Source organism: Accipiter gentilis, chromosome 11 (genome assembly GCF_929443795.1).
Source record: "Accipiter gentilis chromosome 11, bAccGen1.1, whole genome shotgun sequence".
In the NCBI taxonomy this organism is placed as follows: Eukaryota; Metazoa; Chordata; class Aves; order Accipitriformes; family Accipitridae; genus Astur; species Astur gentilis.
In genome coordinates, this window is record NC_064890.1 from 7,685,277 (window position 1) to 7,709,464 (window position 24,188).

The window sequence follows — 24,188 nt, forward strand, 5'->3', positions numbered from 1 at the left end:
GGACAGAATAAAGCAAAGCTCCTTTAGGAACCTGAGCTGCTCAGAGGAAGCAATCCAGACTGGTGTAGTGTATATTCATAGTGTCCTGAGAGAGAAGTCAGTCTTTGGGCTACGTCTGTACAGTATCTATGGGATCCTGGCCAAAATCAGGAGTTTCCAGCAGCTACCACAGCATCAGTCAGAAGCAAGAAGGCAACGCTGAGACTAGAAAGACAGGAAAAGCAGAGCCAACATAAGAGAGTCAGAGGCAGCATGAGTTCCACATAATATAAAAGACAGATAGACAGACGGATAAAACATAAGCCCTATGTTTATATATGTAGAGATATACATAGAGAGATGTTCTTTGCATCAAAGCTTTCTGAAGTTCAAGCCTTTGTCCCAGCTTTGTTTGATTCTCAGGGTTCAGCTCCTGGACAACTGCAAAAACAGTATCCAAGCTGTTGGCGCAGGGCGATGTGAAGATAATTCAGCACTGCCCTCTATCATTTCAGACTAAGCTAACCTGCATTATCTCCCATTTGCTAGGGAGTAAGGGTGTACACAAAGACTGTTTCCATGGCTTAGCTGCCTCAAGGGAATTTCTTAAGTAACTTGACTGAATCTGAGCCCTCAGACCCAGAGCTGACCGAAGTCTGTTTTCACAAACGTATGTTATGGAACAGCTTGGGGGAAACTAGACACTTTTACACTCTTACCTCCAAATATTTACAATCTGTGCAGTACAGCATAGATAGAGGAGCTACACATAACTCAGCTCAGCAGCTCAGACCACTCACCGGCAGTTAGAACAGAAGTCTCCTTCCTTCACAGACCCAACACACTCCGCTCCTGCATGTTACCCACGACCTACAGAATGGACAAAACAAATTCATCACTTGAGAGACTGTGCTGAAAAAAAGTTCTGAATAAAACAGGGGGGGCCAAACAATTGTTGATTCTCCACTGTATTCCCACAATGCTGTTGTGTAACAAGAATTTTATGCAAACACTTTAATGTTCCTTAGATAGAAGCAATTTTTCCTTTTATGTAAAAAAATTTGAATTGTCTCATTTTTTTATTTTTCACAGGGCCTCTTTCGTTATTTCTCTCCCTTTCCTGTCTACAAGGACTTTAATTTTTCTTTGGCTTTTAAAAAGCAAAATATTTTATTCCAATTAGAATCAGATACATCAGTTGTGGTTCCAAGCAACCCCCCTGCATTCTACAACTGTAAGCAAGGACCGTTCTTGCATTTGGATCTCTTCAAACCATTGCCAGATACATAGATCTTATTGGCAGTGAAGCACACATGGAAATGCTAAACTGCTCCCCCAAAACTTGGATGTTTGCTGTCTAAATAAGACCTGTTCCCCAAAATTAATTCCGAGTACCAGAAACAGATCTGGGTGTTAAGGGAGAAGCCGCTGCCCGAACATTCACAAACCACTCGAGGAGCTGCACACACACCACCTGAGACTTTAACTGCTAGGACTGGAGTCCCTTCAGTAGCTCCACTGAGCCGATGGGTGCCCCTTCCAATTCCTCACACACACACGCTCACCCTTGGGTGTTTCCTCTTTCCTCAGGCTCAGCTCTAGCTTTCCTGAAGAAGAGTTTCTGACACAACATACATCACACAAATTTATTGAGTGGTACAGCAGTATAGGACAGCTCAAGCTGGGTGGCTCTGGAGAGGGATCCCAAACAAAGAAATCTCTGGGCAATTATACCCTTACAATCTAAGTTCCCCTCATGTGACGGTTCAGTCCAATGGTAATATTTGGGTCTGGGGTCTTCTTGTTCCTCATTGGATCTTTTTTCTGTCTCCAGGCAGGCTGTTCCTTTCCTTATCTCGAGGATGCAGCTTCTGCCGACAGATGTGGTTATCTTACTTTTCACAGGATGCACCTGTCTCGGGGCCTCCCTTCATGTAACTGAGTATAAACTCAGCATAAGTTCACTGCTTGTGGCCTAAGGCTTTAGCAAATCTATTAATGCTATACAATGTATTTTGTCTGAGGTAGGAGGTGACTATACAATGGATTCCGTTTAAGCTACTATAACATGGGATTACTGTCAGCTATCAGCAGTGTAATAAAACAGCAAATGCTTCTTTAAATTCCTCTGATGAGTAAAACTCAGTTGATCTTTGTTGCTTTTCTTTTGCCTTTGCTGCACATGCAGTAACGTCCTCCAGTTTTCAAGAACTTAGCTGAGAGCTCAGATAAAAAGCCACGATGAGCTGCTAGTATTTCTGTTCCTCGTTCTCATGGAAGCTACCTTTACTGCCCCTCTAACACCCATACGCTCCTGTCTAACATACCAGCCATGGATGCAGTGATGGGAGAAAACAGTAATTCAGAGATCACACTCCCTCAAGCAGAGAAGATCTCAGTATACCTACAAGGAGCCAGATTCCGTCTGTTAGCAGTGTAAGCAGAAAGCACATGGATTACGGGCTCAGCATGCATCAATCTGCCATCAGACCTGTTTTTTACCACGCAGTTGGTCCCAAACATTTGCTGGTTTTGCTTCTAGGGAGGTTTGTAACCTGTGCCCTCAGTTTGGACGCTGAAGGTCCTCAGCTGTGACAGGATTGCTCCCTGCCAGTGTCCACCACGTACCGTGCATCTCCCTTCTTGTGCTGGGGAGTCCCTGGCTGCAGTGCTCGGAGGGCAGCTGAGGATACCAGTGCGCAGAAAGGCACGATTTCATTAAACAGCAGACAGTTCACAATTCCTAGGAGGTATCAAAGCACAGCGTTTTCAAATCAGAAGAGCTTATTTTCAAGCCGTGCGGTTATTTAATGAAAGATTGGTCTTTCCCAGGCAGAAAGCTGACATTTTAGGTAAAATGGCATTTTTCCCATTGAAAACAAAGGAACCAAAAGTCTGAAGTCGGCCCTATTACCTAAGAACAGGCACTGCGAGGCACTTCCAGCCCAGCACCCTGCCAAGGACAGTCACTAAACCCTGCCACCGTGTGAGCCGAACGGCCCCAACCAATGCCATCCCCCGAGAACCAGGCCTCGAAGGACTTCCCGGGCCAGACGCTGCATCCAACCGTGTCCCCTGACAGCCATTAACGGGCTACATCCCCACACAGCGTGGCAAACCCCATCCTAAATCCCCGCTCGGCTGCCCGGCCCTGGGGCTCCTCAGGGCGGGAATCGCCGACGGGGTTCGTGAGGGGAGGAACTCTCCCGGGCTAAGGGCGAGGGCGCCGGGACGTGGAGGCCCGGCAGCCTGAGGGAAGCTGGCAGCCGGCCCCTGCCGCCGGTGGGCGGGAACCAGCGGAGCTCGGGAAGTCCCCGGGCAGGAGGAGGAGGAGGCGGAGGAGGGCAGTCAGCTGAGCCGGGCCGCTGCCGCCGCCATGGGCGCGCCGTGAGGGGGGTGAGCGGGGAGATGGCCGGCGGCGGCGGGGGGAGAGGGGGGGCGGCCGCTGCCGCCGCTTTCCCTCTTGGTCGCCGTGGGCGGGCTCGCCCGGTGACTCGGCGGATCCGGGGTGGGCCGCGCCGGGGAAGGGCAGAACGGGGAAACGTCGGTTTGAGGCTCCCGGAGGCCGCCCCCGGACCGGGGAGGTGGGGGGACGGAGCGGCCGTGACTGGGCAGAGGCGGGCGCCTCAGCCTCTCCCGGTACGGCGGCGGGGTGCTGGGCGTGCGGGGGGGGAAGGAGAAAGGGGACAAAGAAAGCGAAAACGAAAGTTAAAAATCAGCGGAAATGGAATATCGGCGTTGAAACGCAGCGTCGGGGCGCGCTGAGGCCGAGCGGGGCGGGGGGGTGGCGGCGGCCCGGGCCCTGTCAGGGCCGGACGGGTGTCGGAGCCCGCGCTCCTCAGGGCCGGGAGGTGCCGACCTCCCAAAAATACTGTCCGGCTGCGCACGCCCGGGGCTGGTGAGGGAAAGAGGGGAGGGTGGGTGAGACGGGGGTTCTTGTTTTATTCCCAGAGGAAGGGGCTCCCGAGGAGGGGTTGGTTAGGCTGAGGGAGGTGTCGGGGATCAGTCGCTTTATTCATGCGGTCCTGTGAGGGGTCAATGGGATGCGGAGACTCGTGGATACTCGGGTGTAGCGGGGTCAGAGGGATTGGAAGGTGCCTGTGTGTTGTGACAAGACATGTGGCTTGCTTGTCTTAATAAAATAAAGGTATGATTATGTTTTCTTTATAAACATTTATTGGGCAAGAAATGGAGAGTTTTCTCTTTGCAAACCTTGTAGTAGATGCTTCAGAAATGTCTAGCAAGTTGAAGAGCCGTCCTGCTGAAAATGGGGAGCATCCCAAGAGTAAAATGGAAAATGGAATGGACAGTATGGCAGCCCCTGCCCTTAGTACCTACACCCCAGAAGAGATGGTACAACAGATGAAAGAACTAATCACTGAGAACAATGACTTAAAAGGTGAATGTGCATGTGAACTGGTCTTGAAATGCAAAAGCCCTGAGTCTCTTCTGTGGGGTTTTTTGTCCTATGAGTATGAATTCTGTGCTCACTCGCCCTTGCTCGATAACATTTTATACCCAGGTGGCATTTGTTTTATAAGAGACTCTGCAAGTAGCAAACCCAGTTTGGTATGACACATCAAATTAAATTGGTATGGAGGATTAGGGGGAGAACTGCCCCATGTATGGGTGACTTATTTGCTTTAGAATTATACATATAAGCAGTATAGCACTGTGTATTTTAGGAGGCAAGGTGGAATATCTCTTTCTATGATATGGTTTTTGCTCGTCAACCTCTAAGAGCTTTTTTGGTTTGTATTTTTGGACTGTTGAGCAGCTCCATTGCAGACAGGCTAACATTTTGGCATAGCTGCATCAGGAGGGGTGGGTACTGCACAATGCCCAGAACAGTTTGGGTTAGGATGCTGTCTGAAAAGAGCTGCATCCTTGTGGGCAGAGAGGGGAATTGGAGCAGGCTGTCCTGCGCTGTGTGTAGTAATGACTATGAATGTTTAGATGTGGCAGCACCTTCCGTACTGCAAAAGGAAGCGGTGGCCATGGCAGGGTCTATCTGGGAGAAATCAATAGGTTTTCCTGAAAATGCCTAATGATTTGAGTCTTCCAGGTGAGATAGACATGTTTCTGGATTCCATGTGTTTAGGTGTCACATATGAATTATTTTTTTTTAAATGGATAGAGCAAAACCTAAGGGATCTGAGAATCTTCTATGTAAAAGACAGTGGTACCTCACTGTTTATATGACAACAGAGCATGAAGTCACATATCGTGTGTGCTGTGATTTTACACTAGTGTTTAAATTCCACCTGAATAATTTTTGGATCTGGTCCAAGCTCTCTGTCTTGGAGTCTCATGGGTATCTGGCAGGAAAGTTGTTTCTAGAAGTACCTCTGGTATTATGCTAAAAGGTCCTGTATCATACAAGATAATGTTTCGGGACCACATTGACAGCTGCTGTAACTCATACCTTGCAGAATCATTCTCCAAAGCTACATTTATGTACGTAACCTGGAGAATTAGTTGCCAGTTTATAATATGACATCAGGACATAATGGAAGTTACTGGAAAATGCAATGTATAAAAGATTTTCAAGCAACTGGCGTTGAGTTTGCTGCTTTAAAAAAAGCAAGTCTGAAATACTTTCAGTGACTCTTCCTAAAAATCTTTTAAGCATATTGCAGTAGTGAGACTGACATTGTTCCATACTGACTTTGTTACACATGCATGGCTTCCCAGCCAGGGGGAACTGACTTTGCTGTAAATTGTCGGGTATATTTTTTTCAATGCTTTCAATCAAATCATAATTAAATGTTCAAGTAGAGCATTGCTGGGCATATTTGAGATGTTTGATTGATAGCATCTGTCTTCATGCAGTAATTTACCAGTCCAGGATGTCTGTTTTCTGTACCAAGTCTCAGTAGTTTCAGAATCTTGGTTCGGTAGTTTCAGTTGGGTTGATCATGTAATAACACATGCAGCAAGATACCAAGTACCTCTTGTGAACAATACTTCTTGCTTGTACTTCTCAGTTTAGGAATAAGTCAAGTGAGAGAGTGTGGGCATGTGATTTCAGCAGTGGATTTAATGCCATTTATTATAGTGCTAATGGACTATACTAAGTTTAGTTTTGGTTTGGTATTTAAGGTACATGATAAGGAGGTTTGCACTTCATACGCAATTATTGCTAAGCCATTTGATACTGAAGAATTCTGAGCTCAGTGTAGTGGAAATCTGCTGTTTCATTGACAGAGTAGTAATGTGAATCAATGTCTTGTCTCTGGCCATCGTTTAGAAGCCATGAAGTTGCATAACCAAGCTATGAAGGACCGATATGAGGAACTTTCCATCTGGCGAGAGAAGCAGAAAGAAGAACGAGAATTTTATGAGTTAAAGTTTAAGGAGGCTAAGCAGTGCTTGCTAGCCAAGTGCATTGAAAATGAACAGCTACAGCAACAACTTCAGACCTTAAAGGAAAGAGAAGGAGCTGAAATGGTAAGTGAGGAATTGGTTGGATTGACATGCTTTTGAACTGAAAGTCTGGAGCATTAAGTCCCTTCATCACACTGGGAGCTTTGGAGATTTGTTAACATCTCCATTTTTATCCTTATGATCTAACAAGAGGTCTTGGCCTGACTTATAAAGTGAGGCTTCTCAGAGTGTAGTAAGAAAATTGTGCCACACCTGAGATAATTTACATTTCCATTAACATTTAATTAACAATAATAGTTAACATTCTTGACATAAGAAATAAGGAATTAACATTTCTTGCTAACTTTTCATTCTTTATTTTGTTTACTGTTGGGTATCTCTTGACTTTATCCCTCCCTTTGCTGGTTAGATTATTTCTCTGTCATGATCGTTTAATTGCTTTTGTATTTGTGTTTCCAGGGAGAAGTTGACATGTAAGAAAAAAAAAAAATTACCTGCCATCTATTTTTATTATGTCATTCCCTCTCATGTAAACTCTTTTACCAAGGTCAGATTAGATCTGTACTTCTGCTGCCCTATTTAAGTCTGACAGAGCTTCATCCCTCTGTCTTACCTTTGGCTCTGTAATACATCATTCCTAACATTGCAGGTGATTGCTTAGTAGCCAGGCATCATTTTGCAGGTAGTACTGAAGACCTCTATGGACAAAGCCTATTAAAACAAAACCTGCTTTGTGTCCCACATGGTCACATGAAGAGGTGTTTAACAAGAAGTTTCATGCAGAGCCAAACTGATGCATCCTGGTATCTGGTACATCCAGGAGCCAGGTGGATTCTCTGTTGCCTGATGAAGGATGAGTGTATTAGCCTTTTTCTCAACGGAGACACTAGTAGACTCTCCTTTCCTTTCCTGACTGCCTATTTTATGGAACTCTGTAAGAAATTTTTCAGCATGTAAATCAGAATTAGCCAATGAGTTCAGAAGTTACAAGGGGGGAAGAAAGTAATGTATAAATAGTGTGATTGTGTAAGTATTACTTACACAGTCTTTACAGGCTAAAAGTTGTATTTCAGAATTTTCAAGGAAACTCAGAATTTCATAAATCTGGAATAGTTTTTAAGGGGAAGTAGAGGATCTATTCTGCCTTTACCTGCTTTAGAAGTTCTTGTACTTTGAATACTTAATGTTATTGACAGAGTGATCCAACCTGCTATAGTAATCCAACATCCAGATAAATAAAAATAAATCTTTTCTAATTATCTCATTCCAAGAGCTTTGTAGAGTAAGCACTGGTTCTTCTCTGATTCTTTGCAGTTTTATTAGCCAGTGGTAACTAAATTAGACAGCAGCATTTTCATATCTGATGATGATTTTCAGGCTGACTGTCATTTAAGCCAAAATTACTTTCTCTCTTGAATGCTTTAGTTCTACTTTAATTTTTTTCTTTTTTCTTTTTTTTTGTTTAGAAAGAGCATGAAAAAACTTCCTCTAATTTAAAATCAGTCTAATTTCTTTCACCTGTGTTTTACTATTAACAGGGATAGACTATAGTCCATTGCTACCATTGCGACATCCCTCTTTCACTCAAAGTAAATCACAGATATATTGTGTTGCCTCCCTTAGTGATAAACGAGCATTCTTAGGAGGGTTTCTCTCAAAATCATACCTCTGTTTGCACAGGTTGCTGTAAAGCTCTCTCTTCTTCACTGGAGCTTACTCTAATTGCATCCTCTTACAGCCTAAGCACAAAATCAGAGACAAGCAAGTCAGGTGGGTAGGGTGGTACTGTGGGATGAGAGACACTGTCAGCATAGCAAGAGTTTGGAGATTTGGCATGAATGATAGATTAGAATGTAATTCAGACTCTAGGAATTGTCCAGAATTTACATTGATGATAATGTGGTGTAATAAAGGTATTACCAGGAGGTGGAAGGCTCAGATTACAAAATGAGGAAGAAATAAACTCCCAGGGAAAGTTTCATAATGGGAAGAGGCATCTAAAGGAGAGAAATTAGGCTTCCTGGTTATGTAGAGGCTTAAGAGAGGGTTTTGAAGATCCTGGGGAAAGGGAAGAGGCAGAAGGTGAAGGAGACCGTCATGACTGGAAGAAGAGATTCAGTTTGGGGAGAATCTTTGAGGGACAGAGGCTTTGTGGAAGAGAAGGAATATAGGACTTTGTGTGAAGGTCAGGGATATAGGGAGAGATTTATACATGGAGATGGGGTATGGAGAAGTTGTACCATGAGGGAAGGCTGAAAGCGGGTTGTGTGGAAAAGCTGTCTGCCCACTGTTGGTTTTCTCCCTAGAGTCTTAGGTAGATTTGGGAAAAGAGGAATAGGGTATGGGTGAAAAAAGACAACAGTACTGGACGATAATTCTGTAGGTTGGCTGAGACTCTCTGTGGTAGTGAGAGGCATAGATTCAGGCAAAGATTTACATCCTAATTATCTATGCGTTTAGAGAACCAGGCCCCTGTTTTCCAGAAGCATGATGCTCATTGTTTGATTAACTTGGTTTCACGGTGTAGACTTCTTGCTGTCTACTGGACCAAAGCATAGGTTAAGGATCTGTACACTGGGTTTTCCAGGCAAACCTAAACAGAGAAGAAGGGATGTGGGACACCATTGTTATGTTCAGGCTCTGTGCTCTTTGGCTGGTGTTTCCTTTTGCTTGGCTAATGCAGGGTTTGTTTATCCCAGGAGGGCTGCATGGCTCCCGAGAAGGAAGCGAGGCAGCTGAAATCCCAGGTGCAGCGGCTCCAGGCTGAGAAGGCAGATCTGCTAGCCATCATTTCAGAACTGCAGGTCAAGCTGAACATCTCCTCAGCAGAGGATTCCTTTGTGGAGATTGGAATGAATGTAAGTGAGGGGAATAAAAAGAACACAGTGACCTGAGACCAGAAACTTTGGTTCCAGCTTGGTCCTCCTTTTTTTTGCAAACTGAATTTTCTTCTCATACTAGGCTAAATGATGAGGAAGTCAGGTCTGCGTGTAATTATGGTGACAGTGTTTACTTGATGACATTCTACAGTCAGGTATTTAGCACCCTGTCTTCCTTTAGTAGAAAGGGTGAATCTGTACACATGCCAATTAAAAGTGTTTATGCCTCTTTGAGAGCAAACTGCAAACTGCCAGCAACAGCAGTACCACAAGATATAGGCACAGTGGATTTGGGAGAAGAGTTGCATGGTTGGACTCAATGATCTTAAAGGTCTTTTCCAACATAAATGATTCTATGATTCTACGGTCTCTTAGATTACCTGACATGGAGCACTTGTGTGTTACAAGGTGTAGCGGTGAAGGACTTGGAATTTATTTTTGTCCTTCCACTTTCATGCTCAAAGTAAATTAATGTCATAGGTAGCCTCCATCTCAATAAAAATATTCTCTGGAAAAAACAACATGGTCCAGCAGGTGACTTCGGACTAATTTGAAATGTTAAGTGTCTTATCTTAGTTGGGATTCTTGGGAACGTTGGTACTATGTTTTGTTAAGGGGCAACACCTATGCATAGAGGGGGGCATTTTCTTTTGAGAATGGGGCTCACTTTCTACTGACAGATACGTAGAGATGCAGGCAAGGAAAACTAAGTGCAAATCTGTAGAATGTTCCCTAGGGGCACAAAAATCTAATTTTTCTACTCTTGTATCTGAAAAATCTTCACAGGCAAAATGTGAAAATGTGGGTCTCTGCTATCCCCATAATAGCAGATCCCTCTCTGGAAAGTACAAGTGCAACAAGACTTTAAGAGAATTTAATTAAAACTTGGAGTTGTTGAAGAAAATTCAGACTGCAGGAAATCTTCAAGGATGCATTTTCCCTTTTTTTGGTACAAAGATTCTCCTTTGGGCTACAAAGATCAAGGAGTGAGTTTTGTAGTGGGAAAGAAGAGTGGTTCTTTTGGGAGGCAGGAGAGTGGGTTTTAGGCTTATATTTAAAGTCCTCTGCAGGGATGTTGCTGTGTGATGCCTGGTCATCTTTATAGGGGAGAGTGGCCATGGAAGTTGCTGATGAAAGGAGAAGGCCAAAAATGTTGTTGTTCCACATTGTTGTTCCTCTTCTCTGTTGAGTCCAGAAGATGTACAGGGAAAGGCATGTGAAGTATTTAAGTTAAGAATTTCCAAACATGAAACTGATCTGTAGGAGTTTTGTGGTTTATTTATTTTTATTGCCATGATAATAGTTTTTCCTGGTTTTCTTCCTTAACTCAAGTAAATAAAAACTGTGTCCTGCTTAGTTCAAATACCAAGCTAATAGTGTTTTCCCTTTCCTAGGAAGGAGAAATAAATAGAACTGCAAAGGAACGTCAAGAGAATAGTGGTGAAATGACCGGTAACGCTGCTGTCTACACGTACGTAGGTTCTTGTGCAATGTGTGTAATTCAGGCTTCTGCAATGTGTTTTGTTTTCAATATGAGGGAACTTTTTTCTATGAGGAATGCACTAGAAAACCCTGTTTTTCTGTGGCCTTGCATCTTTCTGTTGTAGTAGCTCTACCTTCCTACCATGTCAGAAAGACCCTCAGCATTCTGGCATTTTTCTTCCCAATTTTCACTAGCTGACAAGAGGGAGTGCATATTCTGGCCAGGCATTTGTGTACATGCTGACTTGCCTACTTTCCAGGCTTTTAAGGGAGGCCAGACAGAAAAGATAAAGATAGAGGCTGCAGGGAGTCTCTCCCTTCTAGTCATTTGAGATGGTCTAATAGAGTATCTGTCCTCTACCCAATTACAATGATGTTGGTAAGAATCAGAGGTCTTGTAGTCTTTCAGATCTGAACCTTGTCTGTTCTGTTTGTGTGTGGTTGGTATAAATTGTATCATGATAGGGTAGAAAGACAGTGCAGTGACAGAGTCCTTATTTTTCAGGTTACTAAGCTTAAGATACCAGCATTCTGTTTAGGTTACTTCTCAAAATTTGATCTTTACATCAGCTCCAGAGCACAAGGGACTTTCTTGCCCCCAGCTGAACCTTTACTCCTCATGGACATAGACAGCTGATACTATTAAACTTTCCATTTTGGATACTGCCCAATTTAGCAGCTAGATGGTTGTGGCTGAACTCTCTTATTTACTTTGTGGCCTTTGCTTTTGGAAGGAAAGGATATAGAAAATGCTAAGGGCATAGCAGGCCAGGAAGCTGTGCTCCATGTACAAGTTGTCACTCCCTACGTCCCTGCAAGTGAGAACGGCTTTTTAATGTAATGACATATAAAACTGGTCCCTCAGCATACAGTTAAGAAGTTGAAGGCGCAGGCAGAGGTTGCAGATGAAACTGAGAGAGTTGCTGACCACAGACTGGGCTGCAAGTATTCAGCTTGTTGTTAGTGGTGGCTTTTGAGAACACTCTGATTACGAGAAGACATTCTCTGTGGGACTTGCTTGCCTTTTGATGAGTATCTGGGCCATATCTGCAAGAACAGGGGGTATATGTACCTCTTAAAATATTTTCTGTGTCACCACGTGTCTTTGTCCAGCATTGAAACTTTAGACTGGTGCTGTTAACAGGTTCAGAGAAATGTGATCCACTCAGGACGGGTTTATTTCTGTAAGAGTAGAACTGTCCACTAAAAATCCCCTGATAAAAGTTATTTACTTAAAATATCCTGGCTGAACACTGTCTTTGGGGTATTGAATTTTGCTCACCAAAGATTTCTAGCTCTCAGGAGCACACAGAGGACTATGCTATACTTTCTGTTCTGAACTACAAAAGCAAAGTTTTAAACACCTGCTGTTTTATAGCTGAGCTTCTGAAATGTACAGTGTATTTAACCTGCCTATCTTACTGTATAGTTAGGGGATTTTGACTTTCTGTCTAGATGGACATAAAAATGGAGGGAATGGTATACAGAATTTTATCCTCAGGAAATTAACTTACCTTGTTTTTTCAGGTAGTTTTGTATTTGTTCTGGTTCACTTCAAAATCGCATTATGCTACTGTAGAAAAGAGCTATAGAATATGAAGGAGGTGAAATATTGAAGATATTTTTTCTGAAAAAGAAAGCAATTTCTGATGACCATTTTTAGTGGAACGTGCCTTCTTTTTTTGGGAAAGGAATGAGACAGAGATAAGAAATGTTGTGTGTTTCATTGGAAAAAAAATGTTATTTTGGGAACAGACAGCAGCACTTTTCAGAAGAGGCTGCAAAGTAGGTTAGAATAAATGTGCTGGGTTTTGTATTGCATTGACTGCTTTTGGTTTCCTTGCTTAAGTACTAAACTGTTTCCCCAGGTTCATGGGGACTGTCTGAGCACTGCGCAAAGCAAGGACTGTGTTTGCATGCCCAGGAACTGTGGCTAGCGATTTGTGGGCAGGTCTTGGTTCTTGGGAATGAGACCTTTGCTCAGAATGCTGGTTTTCAGCACCGTGTGAAAAGGTGGTCTGTCAGAGCGGGTCCCAGAACTATGGATAAGAGAGTGCTCTAGTAAAATCATAGCTGTTGTTATTTACATCTGGTTTGTTTCAAGCAGGAGCAAAGCTGCAGATGAATCGAAGAATTTGGAGTCCGAGGAGCTAACTGTGAGCCACCTGCTCTGCTGCCTTAGAAATGAAACTCAGAAGAGGGAAGAACTTGAGAAGGAGCTGCAGGATCACAAAGAGAGGTGTGAAGCAGGTGCACTGTAACATTTGGAGCTGTTCTCTTCCAGGGCTGCTGCAGTTACCAAGTCTGTGACTGATCAGAGACAAGCTGAAATATCAGTGTGACCTGGATGGGGAATTACCCAAGCAGTCAGTAACAATAACTTATTTTTGTGGTAGTCCTTCTAGGGATAAACCACAGGTTCTCTTCCATGGGCAAGAGAGCTTCCACATTTTATTATTATTTCCTATAGCAGCACAGACAAATTGCCCATTTCCTTTTGGGTTCCAACTTTCCCCAGGTTATGTCAGAATGATATGATGACTAGTTGAGGAAGTTCTCTCTACTCACTCCTCCATAGTTACTTGGTTTTGTATGAATCATCTGCGTGTGGGGCCTTAAGCAAATCACTATGTATAAAACAGGAATTACAGTCCTCTTCGTGATCTTGGCAGGCTACATATAGCAATGTGTGAGCTTGGAAAAGCTCCTTAGAAATGTCTAAAATAAGTTTAATTCCAAACTCGTCTAAGAGAGAGTTTTTCCAGTGAGACCTGCATGAGGGTATGTCTCAGCTCAGTTATGTTGGTATAAATCATCGTGACTGTTCAGGTGTGGAAAATTGCCTAAGCAGTAGATGTTGCAAATCCCCACTTCGCAGAGACAGGGTAAGACTTCCAGGATATTATCTACTGTGAAAGGTTGGTGTCATGGTAATTGCTTTTATGTGGTCTTCCTAGAAGAGGTAATGAGCCATAGCCAAATGATTCTTAGAAATCTCAGCCTCTGAAAATATCAAAAGAAAATAGAGGCACTGTTAATTACTGGATTCAGTGAACAGACTGACCTATTTCCAAAGGGTTAGCAGTTGTGCACTGTACCAAAGATCACTCACTGTGGACTGAATGTCACTGTCCTTCACCACACCTGCAGACTTATACATCCATTTTAATTATATATACATGCTGGGTGTCCTGTGTTCTTGAGAAACCCCCATGATTGTGCAGGCTTTCCTGCATGTCTGTGCTTTCAGTTCTGCCTTTCATTTGTGGCTGTGATGTTAGAAGGAGAGTACATCACTTGCATGAAATTCTTGAACAGTCACAGTCTCACTTTAAATATAGGCCAAATCTATCATTATTGGCTCCTTCTGTTTTCCAGACTGTCAAAGCTGGAGAAGGAAGCCAGCAACTGCCTGGACAGTGGGACACAAACTGAACAGGAAGAAGAGGAGAGTTCAGAGGCTGTAAGTACCTGTCCTTGTGAGCTGAGATTTAACAACATACAGCTTACTTGTGGCCAACAACCTCAGGGCCTAAATTTCAACTTGCACTCAGGGACCAAGGGGCAGTTATCCTGCACAGGGTATATGAAAGTGAGTTTTGAACTCTCCAATCCATATCTTAGAGGTGGTTCCAAATTACACCAGCCACCAAAAAAGGGTGAGATTGGTGGCCAAGAACTAGGGAAGCATAGCATAACTCCAGGTATACCTCATTGCCCTGGCCATGCCCACTAAACAGAGACAGATGCAGTCATTTCTAGCTCCAGAAAGTTCTAGACTGGGTAAATTTTCTTGCTGCTGGCTAGGTCAGCTTTTGGATCACAATCCAATGACAGTATACTGTAAAACAAACTTTAAATGCGGAGCTTATTTGTGTGGGTTTTTTTCATGGTTTTGGTACAATGTATTACAATGGTGGGGCATAACTATCTTAGATTGAGACACAGTTCCAGGCAAACTCAGTCCTGATGTTTTCAATTAAGGGTTTGAATGGATGTTGGGGTTGGGATTCAGCTCCAGATTCAGACGCCTAAATTTATGTGCCTACAGTCGCAAGCCTTTCTATGTGAGGTAAGCGTGTAAGCTCCCATAGCAGTGGACATCCATTCAGGTTCAGTGCAACTGCATAATACAGGCAACTAAGGGTGCCTGTGTATGAGGTAGTGTAGCTTGTCTGAGGTGCTGCATGGGGCTAGCAAATATGCTATGGGATCTGCTGGAGACCTGTGCCCTTCTGAAGGCCGGGACAGGTATTTTAGGGCAGGGCTGGCTTAGCTAAACAAGACCAGTTTGCAGTGAGGCCGAGAGATGTCCCTTCTAGGGAAGAGAGATGATGTCTCACTTAATTCTTTCCAGTACTTATCTCAACTTTGCCTGAGTTACAGCTTGAGCCAGATGCTCATCTAAGTGCTGATATTGAGGTCAGCATAGTTACATGCTTGTGATGGCAGTCATTTCAATTTATATGCTGTTGGGTTCCTTCAGAGGGTCTTGTCAGTGGAGCTCATGTTATCTCCTCATATTGTAAAATGTAGATCTTCAATGAAACAATGTGGGCGTGCAGCATGCACTATTTTGAGGGCTCTGCATTTGAAGACATCCTGGGGGAGAGGGAAAAGTTTTTTCAAACCCGCTTTGGCTCTGTTTGGAGAGTGAGGAATGGCTGGGGGAGAAGAGGCTAGAGGACTTGCTCTACCAAACAGGCAGCTGGACACTAACCTCAGCCAGGTCTCCTGAGATTAGTTATCTTAAGGCACCACTGCAGTTAGTGCTTTGCCTTCCCTGGGAGGCTGCTTGCAAGCTTCCCAGAAGCAGAGGTCTAGGAGGCTATGATTTAGGTGTTTCTCCTTTCTTGGGCAGGGTAAGAAATGGGTGTTGGGGAGAGACAGTCTGTACTGTGGGATGGGATTTTTTTAGTCAGGTTAGCCTTTTCTTTCAGCAAGGCTGCCAGACTTGTTTTCCAGAAGCATGGATTGCTTGTGTTCCAATTAAGTAAAATATCTTGAATTATGATGACTTTCACCAGGGACCAGGAATTCACAGTCCAGCTTTATTAGAAGTCAGACTCTTGCCAGTGATATATGGTTTCATTTGTTGACGTGTTTACTGTTAAGGCAATTTTTACTTATGTCTAGTTTTCTGCAAATTGAAATGCCATCATCCTACAGAAATCAGTGCTTTCATCTGTGAGTGTGATTGGATTAGTTGGATCGCTGCATAAAATAATTTTGTGGCTTGTTTTGCAGCTATGATGGTAGAAGAATGATCTCTTTTTGCTTCTGAGATAGAAAAAGCCTAGCGCAATGTGTTTTGTGAGTGTTTACACCATTATGTTCAGTCCCTTTTGCTTGGTACGACTGATGAATGACATTAGCTTGGGCAGCTTGTGGAGGCTGTCCTCAGCAACATCTGTCAGTAGACAATTGTGTTCTGTCTGCCTCTCAGTCACACTGGCTGTGTTCCACACTTCTGCTCTGAGATGAAAGCTGGAAATGTTCTGCTCTGAGATGAAAGCTGGAAACGTTCACAGGTCATCATGGATGAACAACTTCTATTGCTTCAGTTGCCTGGGGAAGTGGTGGACTTCCCCTGTTGGAAAACTGGAGCTTTTCTTCAAGGAAATAGGACAGCAGCATGCTCTTGATACACCTGGTATCTTCTTAGTCATAGCCACCCAGCTCATTCCAAGCTGGACTGGAGACTTCCTGTGCATTTGATGAGATAAGACATTATCAATGAAAATTACAGTACTAGGGTCAATTGGGCTGATACTAGCATGATGATGAGATTCAGAGGTGTCTTTAGGAATGCTCCAGGATGTACCTCCAGAGACTACAAACCAGCAGGAGTCAAAGGTTTTGCATCTTCCAGAGCGTGGAGATATATTTTAAGAACTGAAACTCTGAGGCGCCCTTTGCGTCTTAGGTTGGAGGAGAACCCAGCTGCTGTTTCTTTCCTCCTCTTGTGTTTTTTGCCTGTCTTTAGGATCCTTCAGTAATCTTCCTGTGGTCTGAAGGCCAAATGAAAGGGCCAGAAACACAACAAAATTGATGACAGTTTTCCTAGAAATCATCATCTTGGTTTGCAAAGTTGATTCATGAATGCATGGTAATGGAGTTACCATTTGGGGTTTTATTTTCTCCTTCAAAAAGTCAAGAACTAAAGTCTTCCAGATCTGTGGTTCTCATGCATGTGGTGTGGGAGAGGCTGGTATGTGTAGGTAGAGTGCCAGTTGGCTGGAGGGGTTTCGTGTGTAATCAAAATAAATTACAACGCATAAAAACTTCTGTGTCCTCTGCTTTCTGCCTGAAACAAGAATGAAGCAAACTAGAATGGAAGGGATAATGCCATTGCAGGGTATAACTGGCAGGAGAAAGTCTAAGGTTTTGGTCTGCCTCATCTACTAGTTCCAAACTGCTGCTTCTGACCTAAAACTGCCATCATACCTCTTTCTAAAGAGCACCCTGATGCTAGCAGACTGGAAGCCTACCTAGGGATAGATCATTTGTTTATGTTTCTTTGACAGTCTGTAACTACTGCTTAGAGGAGCAGCAGTAATCACTAAATCTGTCTGCTTTTCTCATGTGTTTTAAATTGTGAACTCTTGAGAAAGAAAATGTAGATGTGTTTCCCATCTGCATGAGGTATATTCTAGCCAATGTTGGAATGTCAGTAATAGTGTTGTCTTTGAGTCACCTGGATTTTATGAAAGTGTTAAGTCAAAATGGGGCTCTGCCATATTTAGGAATAATTGGTAATTGTGAAGCCTTGTGGACAGGGCCTTATTACTGAGTACAGCATGTAACAGTGCATACTGACTTACGCTGTTTTCTCTAGAGAAAGAATGGTACTTCCTGCTTGGGTATCTTGAATTGTCCATTTGTAATTTTCCTTATTTTTTTCTCTAAAAGGTTGGCAGTGAAGTTGAAACCCTAAATTTGCAAGTTTGTGCTCTGTTTAAAGAGCTTCAAGAAGCCCATGAGAAGTTAAAAGAAGCAGAATTGATTCAGAAGAAGCTTCAAGAAAAGTAAGGTTCAGAAGAACAAAAGTTCTGCTCTGACACCCAGCATATATTTGTATGACAACTCCCACCCTTGGGAAACTCACCAGCTCTACAAATATCAGCTTAAATACCTGTTTCATAGAAATGCTGTAAAAGATTGCGCCTTCTTTGTAAGTGGAGATGAAAGTACAGAAATACAGTAATTGTCAGAAAATCTGAGCTGCCAACCTAGTTCTACAAATAGAACCTCAGTGCTTTGAATTTTAAGACTTGGGTTTTAACCCTTCCTGATGTAAAGGCAAATATTTCCTGTTTTCCACTTCACATAATCAATCCATGTTCTAGTCTTAGGGGAAGAAGCTAAGGGACCGGTTTATGACCCTTTTCACATGAACTGTCTGTGCTTTTGAAGACCAATTGCATAGGTTATAAAAAGCGGTTACAAGACCTTCACTTTAGTTCCTTAGTTTTCTGTCAAATTCCAGTTCTTTGAGATTCATAATAGTGAGAAAGTGAGTGTTGGTTTCAGTAGCTTTGTTTTCTGATGGTTGTGTATAGATTCCTTTTGGTCTTTCCTTGTTCTTCATCAAAATAAGCCTTTAAAGTGAACCACACAAAGATTCTTTTTGTAATATGCCTAGTGTGCCAAATCCACCAGGAAAAGGTGAACAGGAGAGATCAACCATTTTTTCCTTGTTCTGTCAGGTGCCAAGGCCTGGAAAGAAAAAGCTCAGCTGCTGCATCGGAATTGGAGGAGAAGCAGCAGCTAATATACACCATCAAGAAGCTGGAACTTCAGGTGGAGAGCATGCAGGCAGAGGTCAAGCTGGAACAAGCCAAGACACATGAAGAAAAGTGAGTATGAATTGATTTTATATTCCAGGGAGGTATTGTCAGTGAGGAAGGGAAGTCCAAGGGAACCTGGCCAAAGGGGAATTGAATCTGAAATACTGTTTTGTGTTCTGCACCCTTTGAAACCATGTTATGTTTGTAGAGCTTGAACTAGAAACCTGCATTCACCTCAGTGTCTATGTCATTTTGAATCTGGAGTCTCCACATTAGGCCCAAACTGTATTCTTTCATCTACTGAAGCCCTCACTTAGGAAAATTTGAGCTGTAAGCTCTGACTTGTATCTTCCTTTTGTCATAAAGTCAAAGGTAGAATAGGGTCAGGTATAACATACAGGTAGAGGAAGCAGGAAAGTGACATCAGCTGTCCCACTGACTAGCAGGGGTAAATGCGTCCACATCTCAGAGGGTAGGGACAAGTCAGGTGGTGGCATTGATGGGGAAGTGACATTAATGAGGTCTGCAGTCCCTACACTACATTTGCAACTAGGAAAGGTAAGTGTGCAGTGAAGCTGAGGTGAAGAGACTCGCTGTTTGCTCTGGTTCCCTGCTCCCTGTCATCATGTGCAGTCCATGTAAGGAGTGTGCAAATGTCAGTCCAAGCTGTACAGAGAGGCTGAACTTCCTGAAGGACTTGTCATAGCTGCTGGAGAAGCTGCTCGTTATCTTTGGAGTCTGTGTCTGGTTCTTCTCCTGATGAATTCTCATTCTCTTGAAGTATCTGAGTCAAGGCTTGGATGTCTTCCTAAGAGAGGTGTTACATTTTGAACAGAATTTGTGAGCTTGATATAAAAATATTGCGTGATGGATTCTTCAATATCAAATGCAGACGATCAGTAAGGACATTTGTTTGGACTTAGTCCATGGATAGAGCAGCACAGAACTCATTGGAAGAGAGATGTTGAGACAGAGCATGATTTTTTTTCTCATTAGAAATGCAGTTTCATTTGCAAGGAGCTGGTGGTGGCTTTTTTCTAAATTCTAACAGGTTATTTAGATTTCAGAGAAATTTTAAGTGTTTCAAACTTTCACCTCTTTTCTTGTCATAAACAGGGCAAGATATAGTAGCTTGCAGGATGCATATAGCAAACTCGTTCCTGAGCTCACTGAGGCAATGAAAAGAATCGATGAAATGAAACTCAAAGAGGTAAACTCATCACAAGAAGAAATCATAATTAATTAGGGGGAAGCGGGAAGGGATGGAAGATTGTATCCAGGAACAAATTTGGGCAGGAAACAGTTGTTGTCCCTTCCACATAATACAGCATGCAACATAGCAGCATTGCGCTGATAAACATATATCCTGTGCTGTCAATTATAGAAAACTTTATCCACATATCAGTACTGCCATGATGTTTTCTAGATAAGGTCTAATCTGCAGTGCCATATGGAGTCCAGTCCTTAGAGATCAGTGATATGCAAAGGCATATATAGGTGTTCCTGCAGCATAATTTGTAAATGTGCGAAGGCAGACCTCTAGACATTTTTGTAATCTTAAATAGAATGCCCACTACAGTGAGGCCTTGTTTATAACTGAGGCTCCATGGAAGTGCCAGATTCTTCTGTATAATTTTGGAAAGTGGGGAAACATAATTTGCAGTGTCCGTTAGGGAGTTCTCTTTTAACTTGATACAACGTAGTTTGAAAGCTCAAAACTAATCTTTAAAATAAAATATCAATCACCACTGCTGTCGTAGTCCAAGTTCCTTTGATGACCAAAAGTGGAAGCTGTTCCAAGGGCAGGAGGAGTAAGAAGAAACCTTTTACTTCAAGCAGAGTCGTATTCTGTGTTCATCTCATAATCATAGTTCTTCCTTGCAGCTGGACAGAGTGGATAAAGTTGTGGTGGAACAACTGAATGCAAAGGTGGAGTTGGCAGAACAAGCTCTTGCTGCAAAGCAGCTCCAGATAGATGAAATGAAGCAGATGATTGCTAAGCAAGAGGAGGACCTTGAAACCATGGCTGTGCTCCGTGCTCAGGTATCAGCTCTTCAGAATTTGATTAGTTCCCCCACCCAATATTCAGAAACCAGAATGAGGTTTTTAATGGCTTGCCCTTCAATACGGAATACATTTCCTCAATTCCAAAGCATAATTCCCTTACTTGGCCTGCCTTGCAGATCCCTGCGGAGCATTTACTACCATTTCCTATGGTTCTGTAGGAGGAACTGTGTATGCTGGAGTCTGGCACAACAAACAAAAGTTGGGAATAGATGTGTTTGTGTATTTAAAACCACTGTCTTAAGAATCACTGCATATGTTTTAGGGATGATTTTACTCAAACCAGTGGTGTAAACAGTGACTAAAAAGGGTCTGCCTCACATTTAAGGCACAGAACTGGCAACTTGGCCTGGTTCCGCTGTCTGCCACAGATCTGTCTGTGCAATCGGTCATGCCACCTCTGCACTGCGATTCTGTGCCTCATTTTTGCCTCTGTACAGCAGAGGGCAATAGCACTGTCCCAGATAAGACACTTGAAGTATCATACAGAATCCAGAAACTACTGAGTCTTCTTCACCTTGTAAGTAGTGCAGGTCTTCACTTTGCAGTGTGTAGGTGCTGTGAGAGCGTTTTGAGTAGATGCAGCCTATGATACAGATTTGTTATTTTGGCATAAAATACATGACTATGGTTCAGTCTAAGTTACAAATTCTTAGCATGATTTCATTTCTCTGATCAGATGGAAGTTTATTGTTCTGATTTCCATGCTGAGAGGGCAGCAAGAGAGAAGATCCATGAGGAGAAGGAGCAGTTGGCTGTCCAGCTGGCATACCTGCTAAAAGAGCAGCAAAACCTTGAAGATCTTGGCCGGTGAGAACAGACTTTGGCTGAGCTGCCTTTGGACTGTCTTGTTATGCTGAGTGCTGGAGTTGACCAACATTGTCTTGCTAGCATCTCAGTAGAAAGACAAACAACTTTGCAGACATTTATTTCTTGGTTGATTTGAATTTTTAAAGAGAAAAAAAAAATAGTTGGCTGACTTCTCTTTTTAATTTTGTGATAGAATCTCTGTAAGGTGTGTTAGTTCTTACTTGGGTGCTTTAGCAAGTTTTCACTTTGGATGATTCACGCTTCGTAAATTCTCCCCGGGGATTCATGTGAGTTTCTTTGGGGTTTGGCCTCCATTTTAGTGGTGAATATGCAGCTAAGCTTGCTGCATGTGTGCCAGGGATATCTGCTGCTTCTCCAGGTGGTAGTGGTAAGTGAGTACCCATAGTTTCAAGTGCTGTGATACCCTGGAATTGCACCAGTTTAGCACTCCTACCTGTAAAAGAGAAAAAAGAAATATTAACCGTGTGTCCTCCACTCATATTGTGGAAGCCCGAGTTACATTTCACATCAGCTGTACACTGAACCCTTTCTCTGGTATAACTTGCCTTTCTACTTTAATCAAATTTGCAGTTTGCCTGAATAGCTGAGAGTCCTGGAGTTTTCCAGAGGAGTGTGCCCCAGATCCCTAGGTGTGTAGCTGCCCAAATCCTGCTGGTGTCAGTTGAATGACCCTGATTTCAGCAGGACCTTGGCACAATCTCACAAAGCAGCAGCATTTCTAGGTCCTGTTTCTGAGCAGCAGTGAACTAAATTCATGACCAGTTGACTGACATGATTTACTTGCAAATCCTTTGATTTATTTTGAATCCTTTTACCTTTTCTGGGGACAAAGGGAAGATACCTTTTACTGAGTCTTTTTTCAGAGCCCTTGACTTATTTATCCTCTGCAGAAACTCATTGGCAGAGATGCAGAATCGCCATGGAGCGAGGGCACCAGATCGGGAACACTCACCTCGCCTTGTCCAAAGAGGTACTGTAAGCAACCTCTCCAGCTCACGGAGCCAGGCCCTGCTGTGTTCAGTTTAAAACAGCTTTGCTTGGCTGCAAGCAGCTCCCCAGCTCCCCTGTGGCTATTCTGGCACCTGGGTAGCTGCAGAGAGCATGATTCTTTGGCTGTTAGGAGCAAGCCAGTCCTCTTTCAATCACTCTACAAAAAGAGTGGCAAAATCAAGTAATATAACAGGTAATCGTTTATCTTCTCTGCTTGCAGGAACTGGTAGTCAAGACTGGCCAGAGCAGCGGAATATCTCAATGTATTCATGTCCCAAATGTGAAGAAATTCTACCTGATTTGGACACACTGCAGATTCATGTTATGGATTGCATTAATTGAGTGATGCCCTCCAATTCTTCATCTTCTGAAATTTCACCTGCCAAACATTTTTTTTTTTTAATTCCTGCTGAAATAATGCTCAACTCTACAACCCATGAAGGAGGCTTTCAGGGTTTTTCTCATTAATTCAATGGGAAGAGGGGTAAAACTCCTATCCTGCCCTGTACTCACTAATCTTGTTGTAATCTGCTTTAGGAAAAGGATTTTTATAGGATAACAATATGGATGCATTAAAGAACTCCCAATGTGTCTGCTGCTATGAAATCTTTAAGGAACATTCCCCTGATGTGCTCTGCTCTTATGGCTAGCCCGCAGAACGGGGCTGAATCACTGAAGTTGGAAGGGAGATAGGATATATGCTGATCAATTAAAAGTACTGTGAGCCTGTAAATACTTCATCTCTCATATACTGTGTATCAGGAAACTAATACATTTAAAAAGCTGTTTGAGAAGCTTTCAGCAAAATGGAATAGTGCTGTATTCATCGAGCATTTGAAATGAACCCTGCTCTTTCTCCAGATGGCAGTTTTATTGCTGCCCTTGTGACCATACTAATCTGATGTTAAATTTTTGATGGCTTATGTAACTTCTTGCTTTAGCCAGATGTGGGTAAGGTTTAAAGCAGATCATTTAGGTCTGATATATGTAGCTCCTGGTGTACCCAAGTCACTTGGTTTTATAGAACTGTTCCTTTTTAAGGTGTTGTCTTGATTCTTCTTTATTATAATAAATTCACTTGAACCTGTACAGTATTGTGCTAGAAAGCGCTGAGATGGATGTAACCTAATTTAAAAAGAGGAGTATAGTGGATTTTCACATCTCAAAATAAATCTATTGCAAGTGTAAAATTATCTATGCCTGGGAATACTTTGGAGGCTGACACAGGACTGCAACTACCTATGGCTGAAAAGCTCACGTAGAAAGAAGTGTAGTGTATTAGTTCTGTTCTTGTCCTTCCTGGTGTTTTCATGTCAACAAAAAACCAGTTCTTAACTTGCCATTGCATGAGGGAGGAAAAGTCACAACTCTTAACAACACATGAACCAGCATGAACAGCAGGAAATGACTGGGATCCATGCAAATGAGGAGTTTCATGTCTTTTGCAAACAGCTAACATTTGCACTGTTGGAAACTGGCAGGGAAGGGAAGTAAGAGATGCATGAAAACCTTCAGCTACAATGGTGCCTCATTATGGCATCGTCTTCCTCCTGAAAAAACAGAAGCGTTGGTCATTTTGGCACTGCCCAGTTGAAAGGAAGCCTCCGAGTGGTTTTGGACTGATCTGCCAACCGTGGTGTAGGGAAAGATTTTTAATTTTTCCTCCACTGTTCAAAACTGAATTTCTGGAAGCAAATATGCCAGGACTCGTTACAATCCAGTACTTAAATCTGTGCCATCTTGTCCTGGGGTAGGTCTGTTAGGCTTACCGAGAGGCACCAGCAAG

At 42.9% G+C, this 24,188-nt stretch overlaps 1 protein-coding gene across 5 annotated transcripts; it reads left to right on the forward strand.

Moving 5' to 3' along the window:
- Positions 1-3,270: 3,270 nt before the first annotated feature.
- OPTN (optineurin) lies at positions 3,271-23,595 on the forward strand. 5 transcript variants are annotated; one of them, XM_049814439.1, is made up of 14 exons: positions 3,271-3,375; positions 4,199-4,378; positions 6,230-6,429; positions 9,066-9,224; positions 10,640-10,716; positions 12,832-12,966; positions 14,106-14,190; positions 17,640-17,755; positions 18,437-18,586; positions 19,634-19,727; positions 20,402-20,560; positions 21,261-21,391; positions 22,303-22,382; positions 22,623-23,595. In XM_049814439.1, exons 2-14 carry the CDS (start codon positions 4,213-4,215, stop codon positions 22,742-22,744), a joined length of 1,674 nt encoding a protein of 557 aa, XP_049670396.1. In that variant the 5' UTR covers positions 3,271-3,375; positions 4,199-4,212; the 3' UTR covers positions 22,745-23,595. The 5 variants fall into 5 exon arrangements, with proteins under 5 accessions (XP_049670396.1, XP_049670400.1, XP_049670399.1 ...); XM_049814443.1 differs by having other exon boundaries at positions 12,835-12,966; XM_049814442.1 differs by having other exon boundaries at positions 3,304-3,375; positions 4,202-4,378.
- The last annotated feature ends 593 nt before the right edge of the window (positions 23,596-24,188 follow it).

Coding starts and splice junctions, on each gene's coding strand:
- OPTN (XM_049814439.1), top strand. CDS start 4,213: ATGTCTAGCAAGTTGAAGAGCCGTCCTGCTGAAAATGGGGAGCATCCC. Junction 9,225..10,639: donor TTGTGGAGATTGGAATGAAT/GTAAGTGAGGGG, acceptor TCCCTTTCCTAG/GAAGGAGAAATAAATAGAAC. Junction 12,967..14,105: donor CTGCAGGATCACAAAGAGAG/GTGTGAAGCAGG, acceptor TCTGTTTTCCAG/ACTGTCAAAGCTGGAGAAGG.